General features: G+C 44.1%; 1 protein-coding gene across 6 annotated transcripts in view; it reads left to right on the top strand.

The window, feature by feature from the left end:
• SMC4 (structural maintenance of chromosomes 4) overlaps window positions 1–27,514 on the top strand; it is a 102,339-nt gene that overhangs the window by 58,801 nt on the left and 16,024 nt on the right. For all 6 annotated transcript variants that reach the window (XM_024102531.3, XM_005299186.4, XM_024102533.3 and 3 more), the window contains 8 exons: window positions 717–881; window positions 1,959–2,192; window positions 15,602–15,787; window positions 17,410–17,571; window positions 17,869–18,094; window positions 18,195–18,274; window positions 24,385–24,537; window positions 24,694–24,820. In XM_024102531.3, the coding sequence (XP_023958299.2) occupies window positions 717–881; window positions 1,959–2,192; window positions 15,602–15,787; window positions 17,410–17,571; window positions 17,869–18,094; window positions 18,195–18,274; window positions 24,385–24,537; window positions 24,694–24,820 (1,333 nt within the window). The remainder of the gene's footprint in view (window positions 1–716; window positions 882–1,958; window positions 2,193–15,601; window positions 15,788–17,409; window positions 17,572–17,868; window positions 18,095–18,194; window positions 18,275–24,384; window positions 24,538–24,693; window positions 24,821–27,514) is intronic.

The following is a 27,514-nucleotide window of genomic DNA, read 5'->3' as shown; positions in this document are numbered from 1 at the left end:
TCTAAGGCTACATTGTACTCGTTAGGGATATACACGTGGAACCTGTATCGCAAACCATACCGTTATCAGCTCCAGAGAAAACAGTCTTATGGGAGACAGCCGAATTATTCTCCTAAGACGCAGCCCAAGTACAACAGGAGACACCAATCTGCCTCCTTTTCAGTCATTCTTACAGTCCTATCATGTACGTTTCCTTTCTTTGAAGGGAGGACCAATCTGAAACTCCATCGAAGTAATGTGCGTGTGTGTTTTTGTTCAGAATTTTGTTTCGATTAGTGCTTGAGAAGTCTCTGACTGGAACTGAGTGAGGCTTCCTGGAGGTGATATTATTAAAAGCTTGACAATCACCTGAAATCCAAAGAGATGACAAGGAGCCTCAGCCCAAATTCTAGAGTGCTGGTCTCCTGCAAAATAGCAATTTAGAGGGTGAAACGAAAAAACTTTTGTTCTTGCTCATTTACATAAAGCAATGTTAGTGAATAAAACTGTCCTTTAGAGATACTTTATATATGTACTTCATCACTGAAGCAGGGAGATATTTGCAGTCCTGAAAGTAGATGTAGTAGATAATCTCAGCGTGATGTCAGGGCTCATAGATTACATTTCCTCAGGTTTCCCTCATTGTCCATAGCATAAGAAGGCAAAGCTTAAAGATAAAATAAACTTTCCTTTTTGTATCAGTTAATGGAAAAAATTAAAAATTTCTTCCTTAACAGGTTGAACAATTTAAACGTGTACCCAGCAACAGTGAGACAACTATCAGTGAAGCATCATCTAAGAAAGAAGTTCTTGAAAAGGAAAAAGAGCGAGAAGAAGAAAAATTAAAACAAGTTATGGATAGCCTTAAACAGGAAACACAAGGACTTCAGAAAGAGAAAGAGGTTTGAAACATTTGATGTCCATAAGCTTAGACTAATTTGTTAACTTTTACATTAATATGAGTTAGATGGTTCAAAGATATTTCACGGGAGCTATTTTGTACAGGAATATTGCTCTCTCAGGCACTAGCTTCAAATATAGAGCAGGCTGGAAAATGGAATTTCCATTCTGTGGGAAATTCTCACGTTTCAAGATTTGTTTTTGTTCTGAATCGGAACAAAAAGGAAATTCTAAAAATTGTCACTTTGAAACCATTGACTCACTTTGTTTCAATAATGCTGAAAATTATTGTAGTCAAAATGAAACATTTTACCATACCAAAATGAATTGTTTTAACTTTCTGCTATTAAATGTAGTTGAGATAGACCTGTTTCTATGATATGTATGGATTTCAGCTAAACTGTATTTTCCAGCAGAAAACTCTTCTGTCAAAGTATTTGAAGAGAGCTGGTCAAAAAAATTTCAACACCTAATTAATACTACAGTAATTAGCTAGTATTCTGTAATTTTTGTTTAAAACTTGTCTGGGTGTGAAGTTGGCTTTATGCTATATAATCTTTGTACTCTTTCTTGTATTTGAAAACCTCCATGCAGTTTGTCTGTTTAATTCATGAAGAGCGTCTATCTCTTTAAGTTTTTTTGTTTTTTTTTGCCAGTTGAGTAACTGGAATAAAGCTGGTATGGAAAAACAACAGTGGCTTCCACATCACTCTGATTTAATTAGAGCAAAATGCCTTACTTCACTTTAGTACATTACTGGACCCAATTCCAAGATGCGATGGGAATGGATATCTAGCAGTGATTGTGGTTTATAGGTTCTTCCTGATTGTCATCAAAATTCACAATTCAGATTTCTACTATGACAATAGGGTACCAGTTTTTATTTAACTGAGCCCATTTATGCCAAATTAACCATATCTTTCTGTTCAAGAGATTAAGAGCCTGCCACCTCTCCTCTGCTGCTGCTTCTCACTCAGCTATACATATAATATATTACTTTACGCAGCTCAGTCATCCCACCAGTTTTCAGTTTCTTTATTTTAATTATTTCTAATGTAATGTACTGTCCATTTCTACAGGGCAAAGAAAAAGAACTTATGGAGTTCAGCAAAACAGTGAATGAAGCACGTTCTAAGATGGATGTAGCCCAATCGGAACTTGATATCTACCTCAGTCACCATAATACAGCGGTGTCTCAGTTAAATAAAACAAAAGAGGCTCTAAAGACAGCTTCAGGAACCCTTAAGGAAAGGATAGTTGGTATCAAAGAGCTAGATACAAAATTACCTCAAGCTGAACAGGAACTAAAGCAGGTTAGACTTAAGTTTCATATTTCATTTAAGAATCATTGATTCAGAAGCTGTTTCATTTTTATGATGTAGTCCAGAGGTGGGCAACCTATGGCCCACGGGCCACATCCGGCACGCAGGACCGTCCTTCTCGGCCAGAGAGGCTAGCTCCAGGCCCCTCCCCCATTGTCCTGCCTCCCCCGCAGCCATTCCGCCACACGGGTAGCGCTCTGGGCGGCGGGGTTACACACTCCTGCCGGGCAGTGCGACACCATGTCTGGCTCCTGCCGGGCGGCATGGCTGCCAGACATGCTGCTCTGAGCAGCATGGTAAGGGGGCAGGAGTGGGGAGGCTGGATTAGGGGCAGGGAGTCCCGGGGGGGCAGTTAGGGGACAGGAAGCAAGGGGCAGTTGGATGGGGCAGAGGTTCTGGGGGGTGGTCAGGGGACGGGGGGGGGGGGGTTGGATAAGCGTCGAGTTCCAGTGGGGCCTGGCAGGGACAGGGATGTGGATAGGGGTCACGGGAAGGGGGAGAGGGGTTGGATAGGGGTGGGGTCCTGGGGGGCCTGTCAAGGGGTAGGGGTGTGGATAGGGGTTAGAGCAGTCAGGGGACTGGGAGCAGGGGGGTTGGATAGGCGTTGCAGTCGAGGGGGTGGTTAGGGGACAAGGAGCAGCAGGGGTTGGATGGGTCAGGGGCAGTCAGGAGGTGGGAAGTGGGAGGGAGTGGATAGGGGGCAGGGGGCAGGCTGTTTGGGGAGGCACAGCCTTCCTACCCAGCCCTTCATACAGTTTTGCAACCCCAATGTGGCCCTTGGGCCAAAAAGTTTGCCCACCCCTTATGTTGTGTCTCTATACATATATTTAAGTTTAGTTGCACTCTGAAAAACATGGAAATAGATCCCATCATAATCGATAGATCTTTGTACTCCCTACACACACTGAGTCATATTTGTTTAATTTAGTAGCAAAAGTTTCTTTAACTACTATTAAAACTTAAGAGCCAATGCAGCTATGGGAAAATGAGCTGTAGTCTCCTATGGGTTGTGCTTCTTCTAGTGCTTGCTCATGTCCATTCCATGTTAGGTGTGCATGCATTGTGTGCACCATTGCTGGAGATTTTTCCTTTAGTGGTACCTGTTGTGCTGGCTCTAGCACTCTCTGGTACTGTGCACTTATGTGCTGGTATAAGGGGCACCACTGGCCCTGCACTCTCTCAGTTCCTTCTAACCACCCGTAATGGTTGTTGGAACAATTCCTCTTACTTCAGCAAGACATTTTCAATGTTTTTTCTTCTCTGTATCTTAGTTACTTAGTCTTAGTATAGTTGTACTGTAAATATTTTAAATAGTACTAGTGTTGCTAGTTAGAACCCCTCCCTTATCGTTGAGGGGCTTCCTTCGCCCCTGGGGCCTGGCATGCCCCAGTCTCCAGGCTTCACACCTTCTGCCTCCTGTGGCAAGCCTATGCGGGTGAGTGACCTGCACTCTAGTTGTCTGAAGTGTCTGAGGGAAACTCACATGAGACCGCTCTGTCTAATTTGTCAGGACTTTAAACCTCGTACAAAGGATGACAGAGAGCAAACTGAAAGCTATCCTAATTGAAGCCGCTCTTGGCTCTGAAGGAGGTCTAAGTAACTCAGATTCAGCACCAAGCACTTCTCCCTCAATGCAAAGTGCTCCTGTGGTACCACGTGCATCCCAGCACCATGCTCCATCTCTGATGCTGAGGAAGAAGCATAAAAAGCAGCACACCGATAGAAAGACAAGCAAAGCCAAGGCAGTGGAATAGAACTCAACTTAGACCACTTCTCTACCTCCAGTCTTGTGGCAGCACCATTGAGTCCAATGCAAGATTTCCCTCCAACATTGGGAAATCATCAAGGTGCCAGTGAACTTGTGGTGCCTTCAACTCCAGAGGCCTTTTCAGTGGCCAGGGACTTATCGTTCCCGGTACCACTGTCTCCGATGGGACAACTGCCAGCTCCAATAAGCACAAGCAGGAGAGAGCATGGTGCTCTGAGCTCCTTCCCAGCACTGGAACCTTCAGTACCTTCTAGGTGCAAGCCGACCCTCCTTTCCTCTAAGGTCATCTCCGGTCCACCATTGGTCCACAGGCCCTCGGCACCAAACAACAGAAGTGAGGGGAGGGGTACTGCTCCCCTGTGCTCACCTCAGGAGGACTCGTGGTCTGAACCAGAGGTGGAGCCCTACACTCAACCCAAGAGCCACCACCAGTACCTATCCTATGTGTTTCAGAACCTCGGTGTGGGTCCCCCTGCCGGTACCTGGACAGTGGCCATTCTGCAATGCATGGGGGTTTCCCCCTGGTACCTGGTCTGGTCTATCTTCTCACCAATCAAACTTGATTGCTTCTGAGAGGAGTGCCCCAGCTCCACTGGGTACCGGACCACTCTGGTACCAAACCCGATACCGATACACAGGATCTGGACCCCAGGAAGGTAATTTAGGCTGAAGAAGAGGAAGGCCTCCAGTACAGGCCTCTTCTTCCTCTTCCCCAAACAAGGCCATCTGGGGACCAACTGGCTCGCTGCCGCAAGATGACTTCAGAGTCCATCAGGAGTTTCTGAAGCAGATAGGTCTAACCTGGGGCTAGAGATTGAGGAGCTCAAAGAATCCTTCCATAGCTTCATTGACATTCTGGCTGCAGCAGCACCATCTAAGGTGGGCCCTACCCATTAACGAGGCGGTAAATGGGTCCAGTCAAAGCCCTCTGGCAGACCCCATCTTCTCTCCCTCCCTCTGCCTTTGAAGGGGGCAGAGAAGAAATATTATGTGCCAGCCAACAGATATGAGTACCTATACTGTTATACCTCTCCTGGGTTCCTAGTTGTATCGGCGGCCAATGAGAGGGATTGACAGGGCCAAACAAGTGCTACCCCCAAACAGAAGGATGCAAAGAAACTCTATCTGTTTGGGAGGAAAGTTTATTCCATAAGTGGTCTTCAGCTACTTATCTCAAACCAGCAAGCCCTGCTGGGGAGATACAATTACAACTTGTGGGATTCCTTGTCCAAATTTAAAGACTCCATGCCTCAGGACTCAAGGCAGGAATTCTCTGCCCTCTTAGAGGAGGGTAAGAATGTTGCAAGAGCCTCTCTCCAGGCATCACTCGACTTAGCTGACACAGCAGCCAGGCTGATGGCTGCTGCAGTGTCCATGAGGTGATGCTCTTGGCTACAGTCCTTGGGGTGACCTCAAGAGGTCCAGCAGCTAATCCAGGACCTCTCTTTCGAAGACTCCTTGTCGAAGATTCCAAGGTCTGAAAGGCTCAAGGGCTACCCTCAGGTCCTTGGGCCTCTATGCTCCGTCCATTGCAAGGAAGCACTTCTGGCCTCAACGACCAGCCCGTTTCTCGACTTCACCACTGAGATAGGATCTGTACAAAAGGCAGAGGTTACAAGCATTGTCAGTCATTCCCATCCTCACTGCTGAGGTCGCATAGATACTCCAGTGGATGCAAACATGCCTTTTGAGGGTGCTATACCAGTTCCCACCTTGGATCCTGACCTCCCCTTTGTTTTTGGACTGACTTTCCCACATCAACCTGGCATGGTCCCACATTAAATTGTACCGCTGGGTGCTAAATACAGTGGTGGACAGTTATATCCTTCAGTTCTCAGCCACCCCTCCTCTCCCACTGCCATCCCTATCCCTCTTCAGGGACCCTTCTCATGAGCAGTTCCTAGATCAGAAGATGCAGATCCTCCTGCAGGTGGGGGCTGTGGAAGAGGTACCTCAAAGATTGAGAGGGGAAGGGGTTTTACTCCCAATATTTCCTAATCCCAAAGGCCAACGGGGGTCTTCGACCCATCCTGGACATGCATCGCTTCAACGGGTTATTTCAAGAAACTGAGGTGGTTCTTCGAGTGATTGCTCCTGTGTATGCCACAGTAGGTGTGCATGCTCGCCACGTGCACCGGTGCCAGAAATTTTTCCCTTAGCAGTACCCGTAGTGGGGGAGCACCGCTGCGACCCCTGGAGTGGCACCTCTATATCACGCTATATGGGGAGCTGCACACTCCCCCCCACCCTCAGTTCCTTCTTGCCGCCAGTGAAGGTAGTCGGAACGTTGTGCTCCAGCTCTGCTGCAGCGCTTCTAGCCTTAATAGTACAAGTCTTCTTAGTAGTCTGATTCTCTAGTTAGTTGCCTGGCTCGGGGCATGCCTCATGCCCCAGGCTTCAAGTCGTGCAACTCCTGTCGCAGTTCTATGCCCAGAAGCGACCCACGCACTCAGTGTCTTCGCTGTCTGGGCGAGACTCACACATAAGTGAGCGTTGTAAAATTTGCAGATCGTTCAAACCAAGAATGAAATGTGAAAGGGATATTAGTCTCCGGGCCCTATTAATGGAGTTGGCTTGGCACCGACACGCCGACCCAACTCAACCAGTCGGCACCGCTCCCCCGCTAAGAAGCAAGGGAAGACTCAGCGGCGCCGAGAGAAGGACAGAGGTGAGGCTGCACCCGAGTTGGGCAGCCCACGATCCCCCTCGGGACCCAGACTTCTGACTCGTGCTGAGCGGAGTAGTCCGGTCCCGTCCACGCGTGCCTCTCTTGTGATGAGAATACAGTCAACGCCAGAGGCAGCTAAGGCACCACGTGACATCCTTGCCCTTCCAGTGCCGGGCACACCGCCCAAGACAGCCCCTCGCTCCCGAGGGAAGCCGCCGCTGGGAGCTCATCAACCCTCCCCGGTCCAGCATAGTCCCTGCTCCGAGGATGAGGTGCCTACCCATTCGGCGAGGCCATCTCATAGCCCACATCAGACTTCCACTCCATTGGCCGATTCGCCTGAGAGGGAGTCCTGAGGGTCCTCCACTACCCGGAGGGGTCGCAGGCACCGAGACAAGAAGCGTCGACGCTCCCCTTCCTACCGGAGTTATAGGAGCAGGTGTCATAGCCATGGTCACCGTGAGGAATTTGGAAGCAGTACCTCTGACGGGTACAGGTCGTCTTCATCGAAATCTAAATCTGGAGGCCGGCACCGACACGGCCATGGATGCTCCCGTCGCTCAAACGGCACCATGCACTCTTCAGCGACTCCGGCTTTGGCACCCAGCCGCCCATCCCCGGGCTGCGCCGTCCCGTGTGATCAAGTGGCTCTGCTAGGTCCCCAAGTGGGGCACTGGCAAGGGGCACCCTGGCAAGGGCAGTGGTGTCAGTGAGCCCCTTGGCCCCAACTACCAGCACCGGCAAGACCCTGTTCGGTGGCCGGGGCATCGCAGGTACATTCGATGTCCCCACCTCGGCACCGCGAAAAGTCAACCGGCACCGCACCCAGGCTCGGACTTGGGGGTGGAACCACCGGTACCGCCTGATGCCCTGGGGCAGATCCGGTCCCATCACTGGCACCGGAAGAATCCATTGTGGTGCCACCACCTGCCTTGCAGGAAGATTTTAAGGCTCACCAGGAGCTCATTAGGCGGGTCACCTCGAATCTCCAGCTCCAGGCTGAGGAGATGGAGGAGCCGTCAGACACGTTGTTCAATGTCTTGTCCTCCTTGGCACCGGGCCGTGTGGCCCTACCTCTCCACCAAGGGGTGGCCAATATCTCGACTTTGCTTTGGCAAACCCTGGCATCCTTGGCGCCTATTTCTAAAAAGGCGGAGAGAAAGTACTTTGTGCCAGCAAAGGGGCATGAAAATTTGTACTGTCAACCAGCACCCAACTCTCTGGTGGTGGAGTCTGTAATCCACCGAGAGAGGCATGGCCAACCCATGCCTACCCCCAGGAATAAAGACGCCAGGAGACTGGATACCTTCGGCAGGAAGGTTTATTCATCAGCGAGCTTCCAGCTCAGGGTGGCAAATCACCAAGCCCTCCTGAGCCGGTATGATTTTAACTTGTGGGGGTCTCTGCCAAAGTTTGAACCTCTTCTTCAGGAAAAGGACAAGAAGGAGTTCAGAGCTTTGGTCGACAAAGGCACAGCGAAAGCGACCCTCTAAGAGGCTTCAGACATGGCAGATACAGCAGCCTGTTCGATGGCCTTTGTCCACGGAGTCCCAGTCCCTCATGCGGGACTTGCCTTTCGACAGGAAGGCCCTGTTTGCAGATCAGACCGACACCTGTCTACACGGGATGAAGGACTCCCGCACCACCCTGCAAACTCTGGGCCTATATGTCCCACCACTAAGGACAAACCCAGGCCACAGACCTCGGTTCCTCCGGCTAGAGGCAGCTATGAGCCCCCGCCTAAGAGGCTGAGGGAGCAGAGATGCAGGTCCTAGCACCAGTCCCGTTCAGCCCCGTGACCTGGGCCCGCCAAGGGCAAGAGGCAGGGGAAGAGGGGGGCCACCGGGCCTGTTGCCAGGGAAGCCCCCCAGTTAATAAAGTTTGTGTTCTGCAACCGTTTATCTGTCTTCCGAGTGCAGTGGTCCTGTATAACGTTGGACCAGTAGGTCCTCAGCACCATTTTCAAGGGCTACATGGTGCAGTTCGTTTCGGCCCCCCTCCGCCCCTGGAGGTCCCCGGGGACCCGGAGCACGCCCTCCTTCTAGACCAGGAGGTGACGTGCCTCCTAACCCTGGGCGCGGTGGAGAATGTACCTCTGGAATTCCAGGGCAGAGTTTTTAACTACCCGATATTTCCTGATCTCAAAGGCAAAAGATGGGCTCAGGCCCATCCTCGACCTGCGGAACCTCAACCAGTTTATCATTACAAGTTCCGTATGGTTTCCCTGGCCTCTATTATTCCGTCCCTAGACCTGGGGGATTGGTTCGCAGCCCTGGACCTCCAGGATGCGTATTTCCACATACATATTTTCGAGGATCACAGGCACTTCCTCCGCTTCCTGGTGGGACGGGACTACTACCAGTTTACGGTCCTTCCCTTTGGCCTCGCCACCTGGACAGGTTCGAGACGCTCAAAAGTCTCATAGCCTCAGTCATGGTCTTCCCCGTGACGATGGCAAAGGTGTGCCTTCAACTCTTGGGCCACATGGTAGCATGCACCTCCGTGGTACGACATCCCAGGCTCAGAATGAGGCCCCTCCAACTCTGGCTGGCCTCCCAATATTCCCAGGCCAGGGATGACCTGGACAAGGTTGTCAAGTTACCTCCCAACGTAGTGGCCGACATGCAATGGTGGTCCCTCCCGGGCAACATGTTACAAGAGATCCCCTTCCAAGAGACCTCTCCCTCACTAGATCTGGTGTCGGACCTGGGGTGGGGAGCCCATGCGGGGAGCTTCCAAACCCAGGGCAGATGGTCGACCTCAGAATTGTCCCTGCACATAAACGTCAGGAAACTCAGGGCTGTGCGCCTGGCATGCATAGCTTTCAGCTGGCACATACGGGGAAAGATGGTCAGCGTCCTCACGGACAATACGGGCGCAATGTATTACATCAACAGGCAAGGGGGCATGCGCTCCTTGGAAGCTCTGGACCTATGGGAATTCTGCATAGCCCACGATATCTCTCTGAGGGCTTTTCACTTACCCGGCACACGCAATACGCGAGCCAATCGCCTCAGCAGGGTCTTCTCCCACCCGAACGAGTGGTCACTCCACTGGGAAGTCACTCGGCAACTCTTCCGAGAGTGGGGACCTCTTTGCTACCGCCCAAAATTGTCTCTGCCCCCAGTTCTGCTCCAGGTCAGGGCAGAAAAGGGGGCGATCTCAGACGCATTCCTCTTCCAGTGGTCCGGCCAACTGTTCTATGCCTTTCCACCATTTCCACTGATAGACAAGGTCCTGCAGAAGGTAAAGGCAGACAAGTCGAGGGTCATATTCATAGCCCCGGATTGGGCCCGCCAGTATTGGTACGGGACCCTCCTGCAACTGTTAGCGGCCCTCCCGTGGAGGCTGCCGCTTCGCCCGGATCTCCTCTTCCAGGAAAGGGGATGCCTCCTCCATCCCAACCTAGCCGCGCTTCACTTGGCAGCGTTGCTGCTCCATGGTTAAATGAGGAGTGAAGGTGTTCGCAGGATGTCCAGCGAATTCTGCTGGACAGCAGAAAACCGTCCACACAACTGACCTACCTGGCCAAATGGGTTAGGTTTTCTAGGTAGGCGGGGGAGCAGGGCGCTTCCCCATCATCCGCATCCCTCCAACTTATTCTAGATTATCTCCTGTCCCTTAGGACCCAAGGTCTAGCTCCGGCCTCCATTAGGGTACATTTAACGGGCATTTCAGCTTTTCACCCTCCGGTGCAGGATCACTCGTTTTTTTTCCCATGAGATGACCTCCCACTTTTTGAAGGGTCTAGACTGTACGTTTCCGTACGCCAGGGCCACGGTCCCGCAATGGGATCTGAACCTAGTGCTATCCCGCCTCACGGGTCCTCCCTTTGAGCCCTTGGCCACATGTTCATGGTTCCACCTGTCCTGGAAAGTGGCTTTCTTGGTGGCTATCACCTCAGCCGGTCGGGTCTCGGAACTTAGGGCCTTGACCTCGGAACCCCCGTATACGGTCTTCCACAGGGATAGGGTCCAGCTTCGCCCACACCCTGCATTTCTCCCCAAGGTGGTCTCTGCCTTTCATGTGGATCAGGACATTTTCCTACCGGTACGCTGTCCTAAGCCCCATTCCTCCACCGAGGAGCACTGCCTACACACGCTAGACGTACATAGGGCACTGGCCTTTTACCGTGACAGGACCAAGCCATTCAGGAAATCCTCACAACTGTTCGTTGTGTCAGCCGAGCGTATGAGAGGGCAACCGGTCTCTACCCAGCACCTTTCCTGCTGGATCACCTCGTGCAGACACACGTGTTACAACTTGGCTGGGGTTCCCCTGCCTCCTATCGTAAAGGCCCATTCTACGAGAGCTCAAGCCTCGTCGGCCGCCTATGTAGCCCATGTCCCTATCCAGGACATACGTAGGGCTGCCACGTGGTCCTCTGTCCATACTTTTTCCTCGGACTATGCAATCGTCTCCCAGGCATGGGATGACGCTGGGTTTGATAGGGCGGTACTCCGTCCCGATAACCTTTAAACTCCTGCCCATCTCCATCAGATATAGCTTGGAGTCACCTACTGTGGAATACACAGGAGCAATCACTCGAAGAAAGGACAGTTACCTGTGTTCCATAACTGGCGTTCTTCAAGATGTGTTGCTCCTGTCTATTCCACACCCCGCCCTCCTTCCCCTCTGTCGGAGTTGTCTGGCAAGAAGGAACTGAGGATGGGGGGGGGGGGAGTGCGCAGCTCCCCGTATAGCACGATATAGAGCCGCCATTCCAGGGGTCGCAGCGGTGCTCCTCCACTACGGGTACTGCTAAGAGGAAAAACTTCCAGCACCGGTGCACGTGGCGAGCACACACACCTACTGTGAAATAGACAGGACCCTGGGTCAGTAATGGCAGGCATTCCCTTTGTCGTTCTCAATTGCCCACCTCAATTGCCTCAGAGCTCAGAGCAATCCACTTGGCTTGCCAAGTCTTCCTTCCCCACATCGCAGGCAAGGTAGTTCAAGGGCTATGGACAACACCATGGTCATGTTCTACATCAATAAGCAGGAGGGAGCATGCTCCTCTGCCCTCTGTCAGGAGGCCATCCATCTATCGGAATTCTGCGTGAAGCACTCCACCCACCTTGAGGCTTCACATCTTCCGGGAGCCTGGAACACCCTGGCAGATCATCCAAGCAGATCCTTCTCCTCTCACCATGAGTGGTCCCTTCAACCAGAGGTCACCAGGTTCATCTTCCAAAGGTCAGGATGTGCCCAGGAAGACTTGTTCATGACCAAGCAGAACAGGAAATGCCATCAGGTTTACTCAGGTTTACTCACTGTGCGGGCACAGCCTGGGCTCCTTTTTCAATGCCTTCTTGCTTCCATGGACAGAGCTCCTACTCTACATATTTCCTCCAGTTCCTCTAGTTCACACGGTCCTTCTGAAAATCAAGCTGGACCAACACTGGTTCGGCATGGTGCTAGACTTATCAGTAGCACTACCACTACCATTTTTTGCAAGACCACGGCCATTTACTCTACTCAGGCCTGAGGTTCCTTCACCTGACTGCATGGAATTTACATGGCTGAACCGAGAGGAGCAAGTCTGTTCAGACTAAGTTCGACAGGTCTTACTGGGTAGGAGGAAGCCATCCACTAGGGCTACCTACCTTGCTAAGTGGGCAATAGGTCAGTTTTCTCTCACAAGGTGATGACAATTTGCTTTCTTAAAGGATTGGAGAGACTTTACCCTCAGGTTCACAATCCGATTCCTCCATGGAACTTAAACCTGGTACTATTGAAACTTGCAGGCCCTCCCTTTGAACCGCTACGGTTGTGCCCTCTGCTGCTGCTTTCCTGGAAGGTTGCTGTCCTGGTAGCAATTACCTCAGCCAGAAGGATCTCTGAAATCAGGACCCTTACATCACAGCAGCGTACACAGTGTTCTTTAAGGACAAGGTCCCACTGTGCCCACATCCAGCCTTCCTGCTATTAGGAACCAGGCCATTTTCCTGTGTGTCTTCGTCCCGAAGTCTCACAAGAATTCAGAAGAGCGACAACTTCACTCATTGGGTGTTAGGCGTGCCCTCACCTTGACAGCGAGAAGACTAAACCATTCTGCAGATCCACATAACTCTTTGTGGCAGCAGCAAAGAGGATGAAAGGCCTACCAGTTTCAGCCCAGAGAATCTCATCCTGGATAACCTCTTGTATTTGGGCATTCTATGAAAGGTGAATGTCCCACTTCTGGCCATCTTGACCGCTCACTTCATGAGAGCTCAGGCCTCTTAAGTAGTATTTCCAGCCAGAGGTTATCCACAATGAGATTCTCTGGGCTGAAACCAGTAAGCCTTTCATCATCTCTGTTGTTGCCACAAAGAGTTTTACTTCAAAAGTAAAATTGAAGAAAAAAGCATGACTGCACATTCATATGTATTCATTTACACCTAACACAATTTTATTATTCCTAAATACAATTTTTCATGTGTGTCAAATACACTTGTTCTCATTAAGGGCTAAGTCAATACAAAATTTTGGAGTTGTGAAACATCTTGTTTTCTTTTTTAACCTGAGAACCTAGTTAATACATAAGCCTTCCTTCTCAAACCACCAAACAGAAATTTACCCAGAGCTTGAGAAACAACTTATTAGGTCCTAAACAAACACGAATAATTTTAACCCAAAGGGTAACTTTCAAAAAAAAAAGCCCCCCCCCCCCCCCCCTTCTAGATAATTTATCTTTATTCTTGGCCTAAATGTAAATTCAGAAAGTTTATTAAAACACTATTATTGTTGTAGCTGTGTTGGTCCGAGGATATTAGAGAGACAAGGTGTGTGAAGTAATAACTTCTGTTGATGAGAGACAAGCTTTTGAACTTACAGAGCTCTTCTTCAGGTCTGGGGAATGTACTCAGACAATGTCTACGGTGCAATTTAAAACCCATGGCTGGCCTATGCCTAAGGGGTTGTTGCAGAGTCCTAGAGCCCAGGTTTCAGCCTGAACCCAAACATCTACACTGCAATTAAACAGCTCCATAGCTTGAGCCCCATGAGCCCAAGTTAGCTGGCACAGGCCAGCTGCAGGTTTTTAATTGCAGCGTAGACATTCCCAGAGTGACGTCACTAAATACCAGGTGGAACAGGTTGGTTAGCGTAAGTTGTGAATACATATTTCAAGGGACCGTTCAAGGTAAAGTGACCCATTAACTTCACCTTGAATGGTCCCTTGAAATGTGTGTTAACTACTTGTGCTGTTCCATCTTGTACTTAGTTGTGACGCTCTGATTACATTTCTCAGACCTGAAAAAAGAGTTCTGTATAAGCTCAAAAGTTTGTGTCTCTCTCCAACAGAAGGCGATTCCATAAAGGATATTATTACCTCATCCAGTTTGTCTCTGTTAAAACATGGTTCATTTGTTTTAGTCATTGCCTCCCAAACAGTTGCTATAGTATTGCCACTTTAACATATAATGGGACTAGACAACATTTGAAAACTACACCTCTACCCCGATATAACGCTGGCCTTGGGAGCCAAAAAATCTTACTGCGTTATAGGCGAAACCACGTTATATTGAACTTGCTTTGATCTGCCGGAGTGCGCAGCCCCACCCGCGGGAGCACTGCTTTACCGCATTATATCCAAGTTCATGTTATATCGGGCTGCATTATATCAGGGTAGAGGTGTACTTTGAGAACTTTTTAAATTTTGAGAAAATAATTTGTGAAAATGAAGGTGCAGGAAAAAAAGGTAGGATAATTTCCGTTATATCGGTCACCTAATAGTTCCTACTGTAGCTAACCTTGCAAAATGGTATTCACTGTATTAACCTGACTTTACATAGCTTTCCTGAAACATTCACTTATTCAGCTGACATTTTCTAAGGTTGGTCTCTGTTCAGAGTTAAACTTCTCCCATGCCTGGATGTTTGAGCTAAAAATTCTTTAGTTTATCTAAAAGTTACCATTTATTTTCTATTTGTAAGGGGCTAAACTTGAACCTTAATATGGATGTGGTCCTCATTGAGGACTACTAACATTTTTTTGGTTGGACAGGGTGGTAGAAATTAAGTGTCTAAACGTGATTGGTACCATGTGCTAAGAATTCAAAAAACAATGACCTCGTACCATCTTTCTTCTTGCTCAGCTGTCAGACATGAGGGTGATTGTTGATCCAGAGAAGGGGGTTGGCAGGGGAGAGTGGTGCTCTCAAATGGTGCTAGTATAGCTTCCATGAGGGATGTTTTTATTGAACATTTAAATGTGCACAGTAAAATGAGTCCCCAAAAATTCTTAACTATGGGAAGTAGAAAAATAATAATGTTTCTAATATACTGCTGCATTGTACAATATTCTGCAAGTTTTAGAAATTTTAGACCTTTATTTCAGCTGCAAAGAAATAACCCTTATGTAAACAAACAGAAATTTATCTCCAAACAAGCAGTGGCAAAGATCTTAACACTTTCATCTCAGTGAAGTTTGAACTTCAACGCATTTTTGGGATTACTTAAATGCTGACATTAAGCTCTGGAAATCAACAATCTTGATGTAATTTTAAGTTGTACAACTGTTTGCACTTCTTGATTTTAATTTAAGATTTCAGTGCCATCATTAATTAACTCAGATTGCACATATACTATATTTTCTATTTGTTTTTCTGGTTAAGGCTGGGATTTTCCAAGAAGCCTAAATGAACTCGGCATCCAGCTCCCTTAGACCCCTTGGAAAATGCCAACCTAAATATATAGCTTCTCTTAAAACTTTGTCAGAAAGTACACATTATAAAGTACAATGTATTTTTCCATTTAATTTTAGAAGTAGCTGTTTGAATAAAAAATACATTTCCATTCATTGTTTACTCAATGCTAAAGGTTTGCTATTTCTGATATCTTATGGTTGATGATTTTACTCTTTATTAACTTTTGTTATACAATCATTAATATAAGCATGCCTGAACTTTAAATACATTAGACTGCTTCTGAGATTTTCAGACATGAATATTTTCTATTAACCCTTTTTAACAATTGTTAGAAAGAGAATGAGCTTGTGAAACTTGGAAGAGAGGAAATGGACACTAAGAACCTTGTTCGAGAGCTACGTCAGAAGGTAGAAGAAGCAAAAAGTTCTTTGGCAATAAATCGCAGTCGAGGAAAGGTTCTTGATGCTCTACTTCAGCAGAAGAAATCTGGAAAAATTCCTGGAATATATGGAAGACTGGTAAAGTTTAAGAATTAATGTATCATTAACAAACAGGCTTTTATACTTTACAGGTGTCATTACTCTTATTGGAATTGTCCTAACTAAATGAACCATACAATATAATATTTTGCACTCCCATATGGACTTGTATCCAAGGATCTCAAAGCATTTTACCCATTTATGTAAGCCTGTTACAATTCCCGTTAACAAACAGGGAGTCCAGCTCAAATACTGTGACCCTGGGGGAGACTCTCACTGAAGAAGTGAAAAAGCCAGTAGCAGAACTCCAAACTCCTAATACTTTCTGTCAACTATTAATTAAAACTCACTACAACAAAGTTAGGAATCTTACAAATACTTGGTATTTTATATGTTAACTTGTTAAAATTAATTGCTTGGACTCATTCTTGTGTCAAAATCCACACAATACAGAAGGCTGAGGGTTTTCAGGAAACCAGTTACAACTTCTTGATTCTCTGGTCCAATTTACAATTGACCCAGAATAAGGGCAGCCTTTGATCTACTCTAACCAAAGCCATTTGCCTATGATAGAACCCACTGTGGCCTGGCCATGCCCTCTTCCTGCCCCACCATGATAGCCCCATACTTTGGAGGTTGCAATGGGGTGGAGGAGGACAGTGCTCAAACAGTACATTGTAATTCATTGTGTTAGCAATTACAAAACAATCTGATGGAACAGACTTCTTAAAGCCATTTTAAAATAATGGCAGAAATATTTCTAACATGTAGACTTGACATTGAAAATGCATCTGATCACTGTAGTAAAAGACACCACCCCTCAATGTGTTGGCAGAGATGTCCATACCAAGGGGGAGGAAATCAGGTAGTAAATTTTCCATTAACACATATATTCAAACCACTGTAGAGATAATATAAGCAATGTAACCCCCATTTGAGGATTATCTTCTCTATTTCAGAAATGGTGAAACTGAGGCAGGTTAAATAGTTCTCTCAAGTCATACAGAAGGTGATGGAGCAGTGATTAAATACTAATACCTAGCTCTTATATAGTGCTTTTACCTGCAGATCTTAATGCACTTTGAACCATATCATTATCCCCAGTTCACAGATGGGGAAACGAAGGCACAAAGGTAAACTGATTTGCCCAAGGTCACCCAACAGGCCAGTGCAAAACAGGGAATGGAACCCAGCTCTCCCAAGTCCCAGACAGTGCTCTGTCCACTAGGCCACACTGACTCACTAAAACTTTAGTCTGATACTCCATGCTAAATTATCTTTCTGTCTGGAGTATAAATCATTACTCCTTTAATTAATCAGATGTCTGTACATTGTTTTTAACACAAAAACTGCTATACAAGTACTAAGTATTTGCACTGCCTTAATAGTGTGCACATTAGAAAACTGTAAATCGTGATCTGTAGCACAGATGACATTGTGAGTTCTGAATAAAGGTTAACTTTCTACATTTCACAAACATTCTGAACTCTGAAAACTGGATGAGAAAATGATGTCAGGTATACATAAAATTCATACATTTCAGGTTGTGTTAACATGTTTTTTTGTCTTCTCTCTACTAGTACCTAGAAAAGATGGTTATCACTGTTAATTACCATACTGATCAACATAACTGCCTCTCTGCTTTATATGTCAATTACTAGGGAGACTTGGGAGCTATTGATGAAAAGTATGACGTTGCTATCTCATCATCTTGTGGTGCCTTAGACTACATTGTTGTAGATACAATTGATACAGCTCAGGAATGTGTGAATTTTTTGAAGAGTCAAGGAATTGGAGTTGCCACATTTATAGCCTTGGACAAAGTAAGTATTGGTTTTCTGGAAATAAGTTAGACTTTTGACTCCCCCCCTATATTATAGGCCATTCTGAACAAATATCTTATTGTATATGCCAATATAATAATCGATCTCTTGGGTTTTTTATCTTGCAAGTGAGCAGACTTCTCTTTGGTAACATTATTTGATGTCCACTGGCATTCTGAGGAATGTGGCAACAGTATAGTGCTAGGGAACTACTGTGTACACTCAGAGGCATTAGTTCACCTTAGAGTGTTAAAATGTTGTTCTAACTTATTCTGAGATTCCTCTTCTTCCATATAGATGAGAGTATGGGAAAAAAGTATGAATAAAATTCAGACTCCAGAAAACACTCCTCGTCTCTTTGACGTGGTGAAAGTAAAAGATGAGAAGATTCGCCATGCCTTTTACTTTGCATTACGTGATACTCTAGTAGCCAATAACTTGGATCAGGCTATCAGAGTAGCATTCCAAAAGGACAAAAGATGGAGAGTTGTAACTTTGCAAGGACAGATCGTAGAACAGTCAGGTATTTAAAAATACATAACTAAATTTATATCTTCACGGTTTTATTGTTGGGTAGCAAATTGAAATTAGCTTGCTAACTTCTTTTCCCTATCCTACTTTAGGAACAATGAGTGGAGGTGGACGTAATGTAATGAAGGGTAGAATGGGATCCTCCGTCGTGGTTGAAATTTCAGAAGAAGAGGTTAGTTCATAATTGCACATAGAAAAGTGTTTCTTCAAAATTCCTCTCCGATATTTACACTGCCTGATTTTATTTAGACCATTTTATATACAAATATTGTGCAGAGGAAATCAGCATTGTTTAAATATTACTTATCAATCAATGCTATAGCTTTCTGGAAAAGACTAAATAAACCTAATACTGTTAATGAGATTTGTATTAGAGTATTTCAAACCACATTGATAGTTGCATAATGTACTTTAACTTTATAAGAATTTTGTTCTCTCTCATTCCACTGTTACACTGTGTTTATAGATGTTACACTGATTTTATATGCATGTGTACATGTGACACCTTATTTCTGCTTATTGGTAGATTATTAGTCTTCATCTATAATAGCTAGGCAATTGATTGAAAGAAGAAACGAGTGCATGGGAAGAACTGAAAATAAGGAACTGTTGTGCAGGAAAACAGTTTATATTGCCTTGGGAGGCCACACAGGAGCTTAAATTTTTTAGGTTTACGTTCTAATTCTGCAATGCAGTTTGTTCAAGATTTCTGCAGTCCACAAAAAGAGCAACCAGACTAACTTCACAACCAGGCAAATCGGTTGAAACTATAGTAAAGAACAGAATTATCAGAAATGTAGATGAACACAATATGTTGGGGAAAAGTCAACAAGGCTTTTGTAAAGGGAAATCATTCTATTAGAATTCACTGAGGATGTCCACTAACGTGGACTAAGGGTATCCAGTAGATATAGTGTACTTGGACTTTGACAGTGTCCCTGACCAAAGGCTCTTAAGCAAAGTAAGTAGTCATGGGATAAGAGGGAAGGTCCTCTCATGGATCAGTAACTGGTTAGAAGATAGGAAACAAAGGGGAGTGTCAGGGTTCCCTCCCCACTCTGAACTTTAGGGTACAGATGTGGGGACCCGCATGAAGACCCCTAAGCTTATTTCTACCAGCTTAGGTTAAAAACTCCCCTATTCCTTGGATTAAGTAACGCTGCCACCACCAAGTGATTTAAACAAATTACGGAGGGCCACTTGGAGCCCTACCTTCCCCAAATATCCCCCCAAACCCCTACACCCCTTTTCCTTGGCAGGCTTGAGAATAATCCCCCAAGCCCTACATCCCCTTTCCTGGGGAGGCTTGAGAATAATATCCTCACAAATTGGTACAGGTGAACACAGACCCAAACCCCTTGGATCTTAAAATAATGAAAAAACAATCCGGTTCTTAAAAGAAGAATTTTAATTAAAGAAAAGGTAAAAGAATTACCTCTGTAAAATCGGGATGATAAGTACTTTACAGAATAACAAAAGACTCAAGAACATAGAGGATCTCCCCTCTAGGCAAAACCTTAAAGTTACAAATCCAGGGATAAACCTCCCTCTAGACAAGGAAAATCACAAGCCAAAAATAAAAGTAAGCTAACGCATTTCCTTATTATTACTTACTAATTCTAATTGAGTTGGATTTCTTGCCTTCTTGATCTGTCTCTGACAAGCACACAGAACAGACAGACAAAGAACGGACAAAACAAAGCCTTTTCCCCCTCCCCAGATTTGAAAGTATCTTGTCTTATTGGTCCTTTTTGTCAGGTACCAGCTAGTTTACCTGAGCTTCTTAACCCTTTACAGGTAAAAGGATTTTGTGCCTCTGGCCAGGAGGGAATTTATAGTACTGTATACAGAAAGGTGCTTACCCTTTCCTTTATATTTATGACAAGGAGCAGTAATGGTCTGTTTTCCACAGTGAGGAGAGGTAAAAAATGGGGTCTGCCCAGGATCTGTACTGGGACCAGTGCTGTTCAACTTGTGGAAAAAGGGGTAAACAGTGAGGTGGCAAAGTTTGCAGATGATACAAAATTATTCAAGATAGCGAAGTCCAAAGCAGACTGTGAAGAATTACAAGGGGATCTCTCAAAATGAATGACTGGCAATAAAATAGCAGATGAAATTCAATTTGATAAATGCAATATAATGCACATTGTTCATCATAATACCAACTATACATACAATATGATGGGGTCTAAATTAGCTGTTACCACTCAAGAAAGAATCATCCTGAATAGTTCTCTGAAAACATCTGCTCAATGTGCAATGGCAGTCAAAAAAGCTAACAGAATGTTAGAAGCCATTAGGAAAGGGATAGATAATAAGACAAAATATAATGCAACTATACAAGTCTCTGGTATGCCCCATCTAAAAATATATATATATATATATATCAGAATAGGAAAAAGTACAAAGAAGGGCAACAAAAATTATTAAGGGTATGGAACTGCTTCCATATGAGAAGAGATTAAAAATATTGGGACCATTCAGCTTAGAAAGACTAAGGGGGGATATGATAGAGGTCTATAAAATCATGAATTGTATGGATAAAATGAATAGGGAAATGTTATTTACCCCTTCATAATACATGAACCAGGGGGAAATTAATAGGCTGCAGGTTTAAAACAAACCAGAAGAAGTACTACTTCACACAATGTACAGTCACCTGTGGAATTCATAGCCAGGGGATGTGAAGGCCAAAAATATAACTGGTTTCAAAAAAGAATTAGACAAGTTCATGGAAGATAGATCCATCAATTGCTATTAGCCAAGATAATCAGGGATGCAGCCCTATGTTTTGGGTGACCCTAAGCCTCTGACTGTCAAACACTGGGACTGGACCACAGGATGGATCACTCGATAATTGCCCTGATCAGTTCACTCCCTCTGAAGTATCTGGCACTGACCACTGTTGGAAGAAAAGATTCTGGGCTAGATAGACCATTGATCTGAACCAGTATGGCTTACTAAGAGCAGCCCAAAAGACAAAGACCCCCAGGAACTAGATTTATTTGAAAGAAAGATCTATTCATCAACATTACTGCAAAAAAGGCCTGGTAATTAACAATTTGTAACTGCAAAATTACCCTCCTTTCTAACTAAACTCCCACAAGACTTAATAGAGGAGTTGAAAAGCACCATTTCAGAGGATCAGCTAGTAACGAAAACATTGCTGTAGGCAGCCATGGATACAGCAGACATGGAGGCTTGATCTATGGCCACTCTAGTAACTATGTGCAGAGTTTTGTGGCTTCAGGCCTCTGGCATTCTGAGAGAAGTGTAAAGTCAACTGAGGATTTACCCTTCAAGGGCACAGAATTATTTAGTGCACACATGCGTGACTGATATACTGCACTCTCTTAACTATTCCAGGGTTACACTCCATTGTTGCATCTGATGAAGTGGGTTTTAGCCCACGAAAGCTTATGCCCAAATAAATTTGTTAGTCTCTAAGGTGCCACAAGTACTCCTCATTCTTTTTGCTGATACAGACTAACACGGCTACCACTCTGAAACCTGACTCCATTCTTTGGACATCTTCACCTCAACCCCAAATCATAAGCCCTGTCAATATCAGGGGCAATCCAGGCAGGAGGCATCTACCTACCTTCAGCAATGGTAATTTCCTCTATAAACAAGGAGGTGCCTTCTCATCACCCTTGTGTCAAGAGGCTGTCAACAACATGGGATAATGCCAGTTGTTCTCCATTTTCCAGGAGTCAACAGTAACCTAGCAGACTTCCTGAGTAGACAATCCATTGCCAACCATGAGTGATCTCTGAAGACTTCCATCAAGCCAATATTTCATCAGTAGACTTGTTCACCATATAAGACAATGCAAAAGTCCAACCTCTTCTTCCAGAAGAGGCACACATCAAGCATCATTATAGGATTCCTTCCTCATAACCATGGGATCAAGGTCTCGTATGCATTTCCACAGATTCCTTTGATTCTGAAAGTTATATGTAAAGTCAGACAGAATATAGCTACGCTGATCCTGATAGCTCTGTATTGGTCGAAACAATTCTGGCTGACAGATTTCAAAATGCCTATTCAGCCTTCCACACCACTTTCAGACTGTCTAAACATGATATCAGAACTGAGGGCAGATACTTCATCAAGATGTGAGGTCACTATGTGTAACAGTCTGGATTTTGGCTGGTTGTGTCGTACCAGCAGAAACAAGAGATACAAGTATAAGAGGTTCTTCTACAAAGTAGAAAACTCTCCACAAGGAAGACTTATTCCTCTATATTGAAAATATTTTGATTTAGGCTGTCCAACGCAACCTGGATCGCTTTGAAGGCCCCTACACCCAAAATTCTTGACTACAATTTGAATTCACATTCTATTACATCACAGTCCATCTTGGAACATTATCGGTATACCACTCTCCCTTGTAGTCATGTTCATTTTTTTTTTTTCTTCTTTTCTTCTTTTTTTCTCAGCTACACATTCACCCCCTAGTGATAGGAGAACCTCGGACATGGGATCTCAGTATTGTCCTTACAAGCCTTATGGAGCCCCCCTTATGAGCTCCTTTCTGAATGTTATTTATACCGCTTTACTCTCAAGATAGACTTTTTAGTTGCCATTATTTCAGCCAGAAAGGTCAGCAAACTGGAAGCTCTCAGGACTAACGTTTACTCAACATTCCACAGAAATGAGGTGGTGGTGACATCATCTCAAATTTATTCCCAAAGTTGTGTCAGACTTTTATTGGAACCAATTTATTTATTTACCCGTTTCCTTTCCAAAACTCCATTCCTTCCCAGGAGATAAACGCCACATCTTGGACATTTCAAGTTCTTTGATCGAACAAAGTCTTTCAAACTGTCTGCTTGTATTTCTTTTGCTGTCTTTGGTGCTTCTAAGGGTCAAATTGTGTCTTCTCCAAGAATATCAAAATTTGATATACAGTGCATAACATATGTCATATGGTTAATAATCTCTCCCTCCAAATATTAAAGATCGCTCCACTAGAGTATACTTTACATCTTCTCCATGCTTCAGGAACATCCCCATATCTGAAACTTGCAAGGCAGCTATGTGGAGTAATCCCTTTACTTTTAAACACTTATTCATTTGACCTGGCCATGAGATCAGATGCCAAATTTGGTACGGTGGAAGTGTTTAGTCAGTGGTGGTCAGGATTCCTCAGTCCTACCTTTCTGGTGGATACTACTGATCAATCACTTAGTGGAATCCACACAGACAGATACTTGAAGAAGAAAAAATGTTACTTACCTTTATAATAACCCTTGGGTGGGGGGAATGTGAGGACATGCATTGCCCAAGAACCTCATGCACATGCACCTAGAGTGGGATCCACATTGATGATCAACTGAAGAGCCACAATTAATAAGGAGTTTCTTTCAGTTTCACCCTTAAATAGCCATTATTTACCATTCTCTGGCTCTCCATTCTTTTTCCCTGATTTTAATGCCTCTTGTGCTCCCTTATTCTAGGGGACTTAATTTTACATATTAATTACCCTGTTTTATTCTGCTGTCTCTATTATTCTCACACCAAGCTGGCTACTCCTTAAATCCTCATCTTTGGCTTTGTTGCACATTCCCTACCTCAGGTCCTGTGCTGCCTAGTGATTTTTAGAAAATCTTTGGACTAAAGACTGTTTTATTAACTAAGGGGTTGTCTATAGATAAATCTGCACAAGTTTAGTTACAGCTGTTCAAAACCTCTTGTGGGGATGCTCGTTTTGATTTGTCTTAAACCTGTTCCTAATCAACTCTAAACCAAACCAAAGTAATCCTGGTTTAAACTGACATAAATGTCCACACCGTCTCTTAACCCAATTCAACTTAATCTTCTTGAAATAACACCTTTATTACAAACCAGTGCAATTCTGTGTGTAGACAAGTCCTCATTCTTTCCCCTTTCAGGGCTATCTTCTTTTCTAAATAGGTTTACTATTTTCTCATCAACCCTTTTACCACCATCCCATGTCAAGTCTTCTCTAGTGTCACCTATTTGTAAACTTCTTCCCTGCCCCAAACATTCTGCCAAGAAGTCGTCTTCAGTTTCCTCTTCTATTACTACTCTGTCTCTTCTTTTGCTGTCTGAATCTGTCTCCTCAGCAATAATCTTTCTTGTTTGTTCTTCCCTGAACTTTTGTCCCAGGTTTTCTATTGTTTCTTTTGTTTTTAGGAGATTATAAATTTTTCTGGGGTCTGGGTCTTGTTATGTTGTACATCTCAGTTTAAAGAGATGGTGCTATATAAATGATTTTTGTAATCAGTAACTTTTATATAACATTTATATTTATAGGCCAATAAAATGGAATCTCAGCTGCAAAAGGATTCCATAAAAGCAATGCAGTATCAAGAAGAGAAAGTGAAACTTGAAGAAGCCATAGTAAAATTGCGTCTGTGTGTCCAGGAAATGAGAAACACTTTAGAAAAGTATACTGCGAGTATCCAGGTAACTGTGTTTATTACTGAGAGGTGCTAAGTATCTCCATAATTAAGGCTGAAAGTAGATAGCCATTATATTAACTTTGACAGCTCCTACACTCCTTGCTAACATGAAAAGTCTTTCATTCTTAGTACAGTATTCTAACAGTCTTCTATTTTGTAGAGTTTATCAGAACAAGAAGTTCACTTGAAAGTCCAGGTTAAAGAACTTGAGGCTAATGTAATTGCTGCTGCTCCTGACAAAAACAAACAGAAACAACTAGAAAAAAACCTTAATACTTTCAAAAAAGGTATGTTTTATTTTAGTTCTAGATGCAAACTGTAGTGAAGTCCACTTACCAATCATGATTGGGGTGAATTTTATAGCTTGTTTTGTTCAGATTGGCCAGTGATATTTAAAAAAAACTTTGAGGCACATTCTCTTCTTCCAGTGCTGTTTTACAGGAATACTTTTAGGTAAAGTCCTTTTCTGACTATTTTTACTTACTGTTTTCTTACTGTTACTTTCAGTTGTTCATTTTCACATCTAATTTAGGATCTTTACCACCAAAAACTGTGTTGTAGGTAACTCATTTAAATGGTTGAAACATAATTTGTGTTGTATTTTTACTGATATTTCTTAATAATGTTGAGGTTTATTAATCCAAAAATTAATATGAAAAAGTCCAAATCTTTTTTGTTGTTGTTTTTACTTTAATTAAGCTGCACGACACTTCATATGATTGATGTTGTGCACACCATCACAAGCAGTTCAGATCATAGTTTTCGGCAAGCAAACTATGCCTCAACCCTGGACAATAGGGACTCAAAAAGTTAGAAAAATTATGGTTTTGTACATAACTTGATAAAGAATTGCCTTAATCACAATCACTGGACTTTATTCTTTGTTTTTGTATAGACCTATTCACTATAAAATACATACAAATTATATAGTTTTGCTATTTATGAAGAAATATGTATCTTAAAATACAAGAATCTTTCATCGCCTTCATTTTTCCAATTAAAGAAACAAAACAGTAAACATGATTATTTTCATGTAATTTTTTGTTTTTGGTATAAAATAAGGAGTATGCGTTAAAAATTTGACAGTTCTTCTTTTAATATTTTTTCTTTCATAACACTGCCTTCACAGAACCATACTATAGGCGAGACATGCCTGTCCAGATGGCCACAGTACTTTTTTTGAGTGGTATTGGTAGCTTGGGAGCATGCACACATTTTTGTATCCATATATTCTACTAACGGAGGATAGAAATACCCCACCTCTAACCATCCCTCAGTTCTTTTTCTTCTGCCAATTGGGGTAGACGTGAAAACTTGCCTCCTCTCCTTTGCACAGAGTGACTAGCTTGTTTTTCTTCTAAGTAGCTAATAAAAGTTTGTTATAGAATTAGGGTAAGATTTTCAAAAAATTGATAAATTCTCAGAATGGAGAGGGGTAATAAGTGGTGTCCCCCAAGGGTCAGTCCTAGGACCAATCCTATTCAACTTATTCACAAATGATCTGGCGAAAGGGGTAAAAAGTGAGGTGGCAAAGTTTGCAGATGATACTAAACTGCTCAAGATAGTTAAGACCAAAGCAGACTGTGAAGAACTTCAAAAAGATCTCACAAAACTAAGTGATTGGGCAACAAAATGGCAAATGAAATTTAATGTGGATAAATGTGAAGTAATGCACATTGGAAGAAATAACTCCAACTATACATACAATATGATGAGGGTTAATTTAGCTACAACGAATCGGGAAAAAGATCTTGGAGTCATTGTGGATAGTTCTCTGAAGACGTCCACGCAGTGTGCAGCGGTAGACAAAAAAGCAAACCGGATGTTAGGAATCATTAAAAAGGGGATAGAAGATAAGACGGAGAGTATCTTATTGCCCTTGTATAAATCCATGGTACGCCCACATCTTGAATACTGCGTACAGATGTGGTCTCCTCGTCTCAAAAAAGATATACTGGCATTAGAAAAGGTTAAGAGAAGGGCAACTAAAATGATTAGGGGTTTGGAACGGGTCCCATAGGAGGAGAGATTAAAGAGGCTAGGACTTTTCAGCTTGGAAAAGAGGAGACTAAGGGGGGATATGATAGAAGAATATAAAATCATGAGTAATGTAGAGAAAGTAAATAAGGAAAAGTTATTTACTTGTTCCCATAATACAAGAACTAGGGGCCACCAAATGAAATTAATGGGCAGCAGCTTTAAAACAAATAAAAGGAAGTTCTTCACACAGCGCACAGTCAACTTGTGGAACTCCTTGCCTGAGGAGGTTGTGTAGGCTAGGACTATAACATATAACCGTGTTTAAAAGAGAACTGGATAAATTCATAGACGTTAAGCCCGTTAATGGACATTAGCCAGGATGGGTAAGGAAGGGTGTCCCTAGCCTCTGTCTGTCAGAGGGTGGAGATGGATGGCAGGAGAGAGATCACTTGATCATTGCCTGTTGGGTTCACTCCCTCTGGGGCACCTGGCATTGGCCACTGTCGGTAGACAGGATACTGAGCTAAATGGACCTTTGATCTGACCCAGTACGGCCATTTTTATGTTCTTATGATACCCTAAAATTAGGCTCCTAAGTCGGCACTTAAATAAGAGGTCTGATTTTCAAAGGTGCTTAGTACCCTAGAGTTCCCATTGAAATCTAACTGAAAACTGTTCTGGAGATTCTCTCAGTCAGAGGCCTTGAACCAGTATGCAATGATACTGGACTTTTTCTTTAAAACTACAAAATTGTGATTAGCAACAGCTAAGATTTATTTAGCTGCTATCTCAGCATATCACACTGTTTTGAAAGAGGTCTCGATATTTATTTGTCCACCCTTTTGTGAAGAGTTCTTTAAAGGTCTTACAAATCTGTACCCTTCTGTTCATAAACTGTTTGGTCCCCAACATCTGAATTTGTTTTTGAATAGGCTTACAAAAGAGCCCGTTCAGTCTGTCGGATCTTGCTCTCTTATCACTTCCTACGCTGTCACTTTCTT

Source organism: Chrysemys picta, chromosome 9 (genome assembly GCF_011386835.1).
Source record: "Chrysemys picta bellii isolate R12L10 chromosome 9, ASM1138683v2, whole genome shotgun sequence".
NCBI classification, from domain to species: domain Eukaryota; kingdom Metazoa; phylum Chordata; order Testudines; family Emydidae; genus Chrysemys; species Chrysemys picta.
The sequence above is the reverse complement of the archived record's forward strand: the minus strand, read 5'-3'. Positions and strand labels throughout refer to the sequence as shown.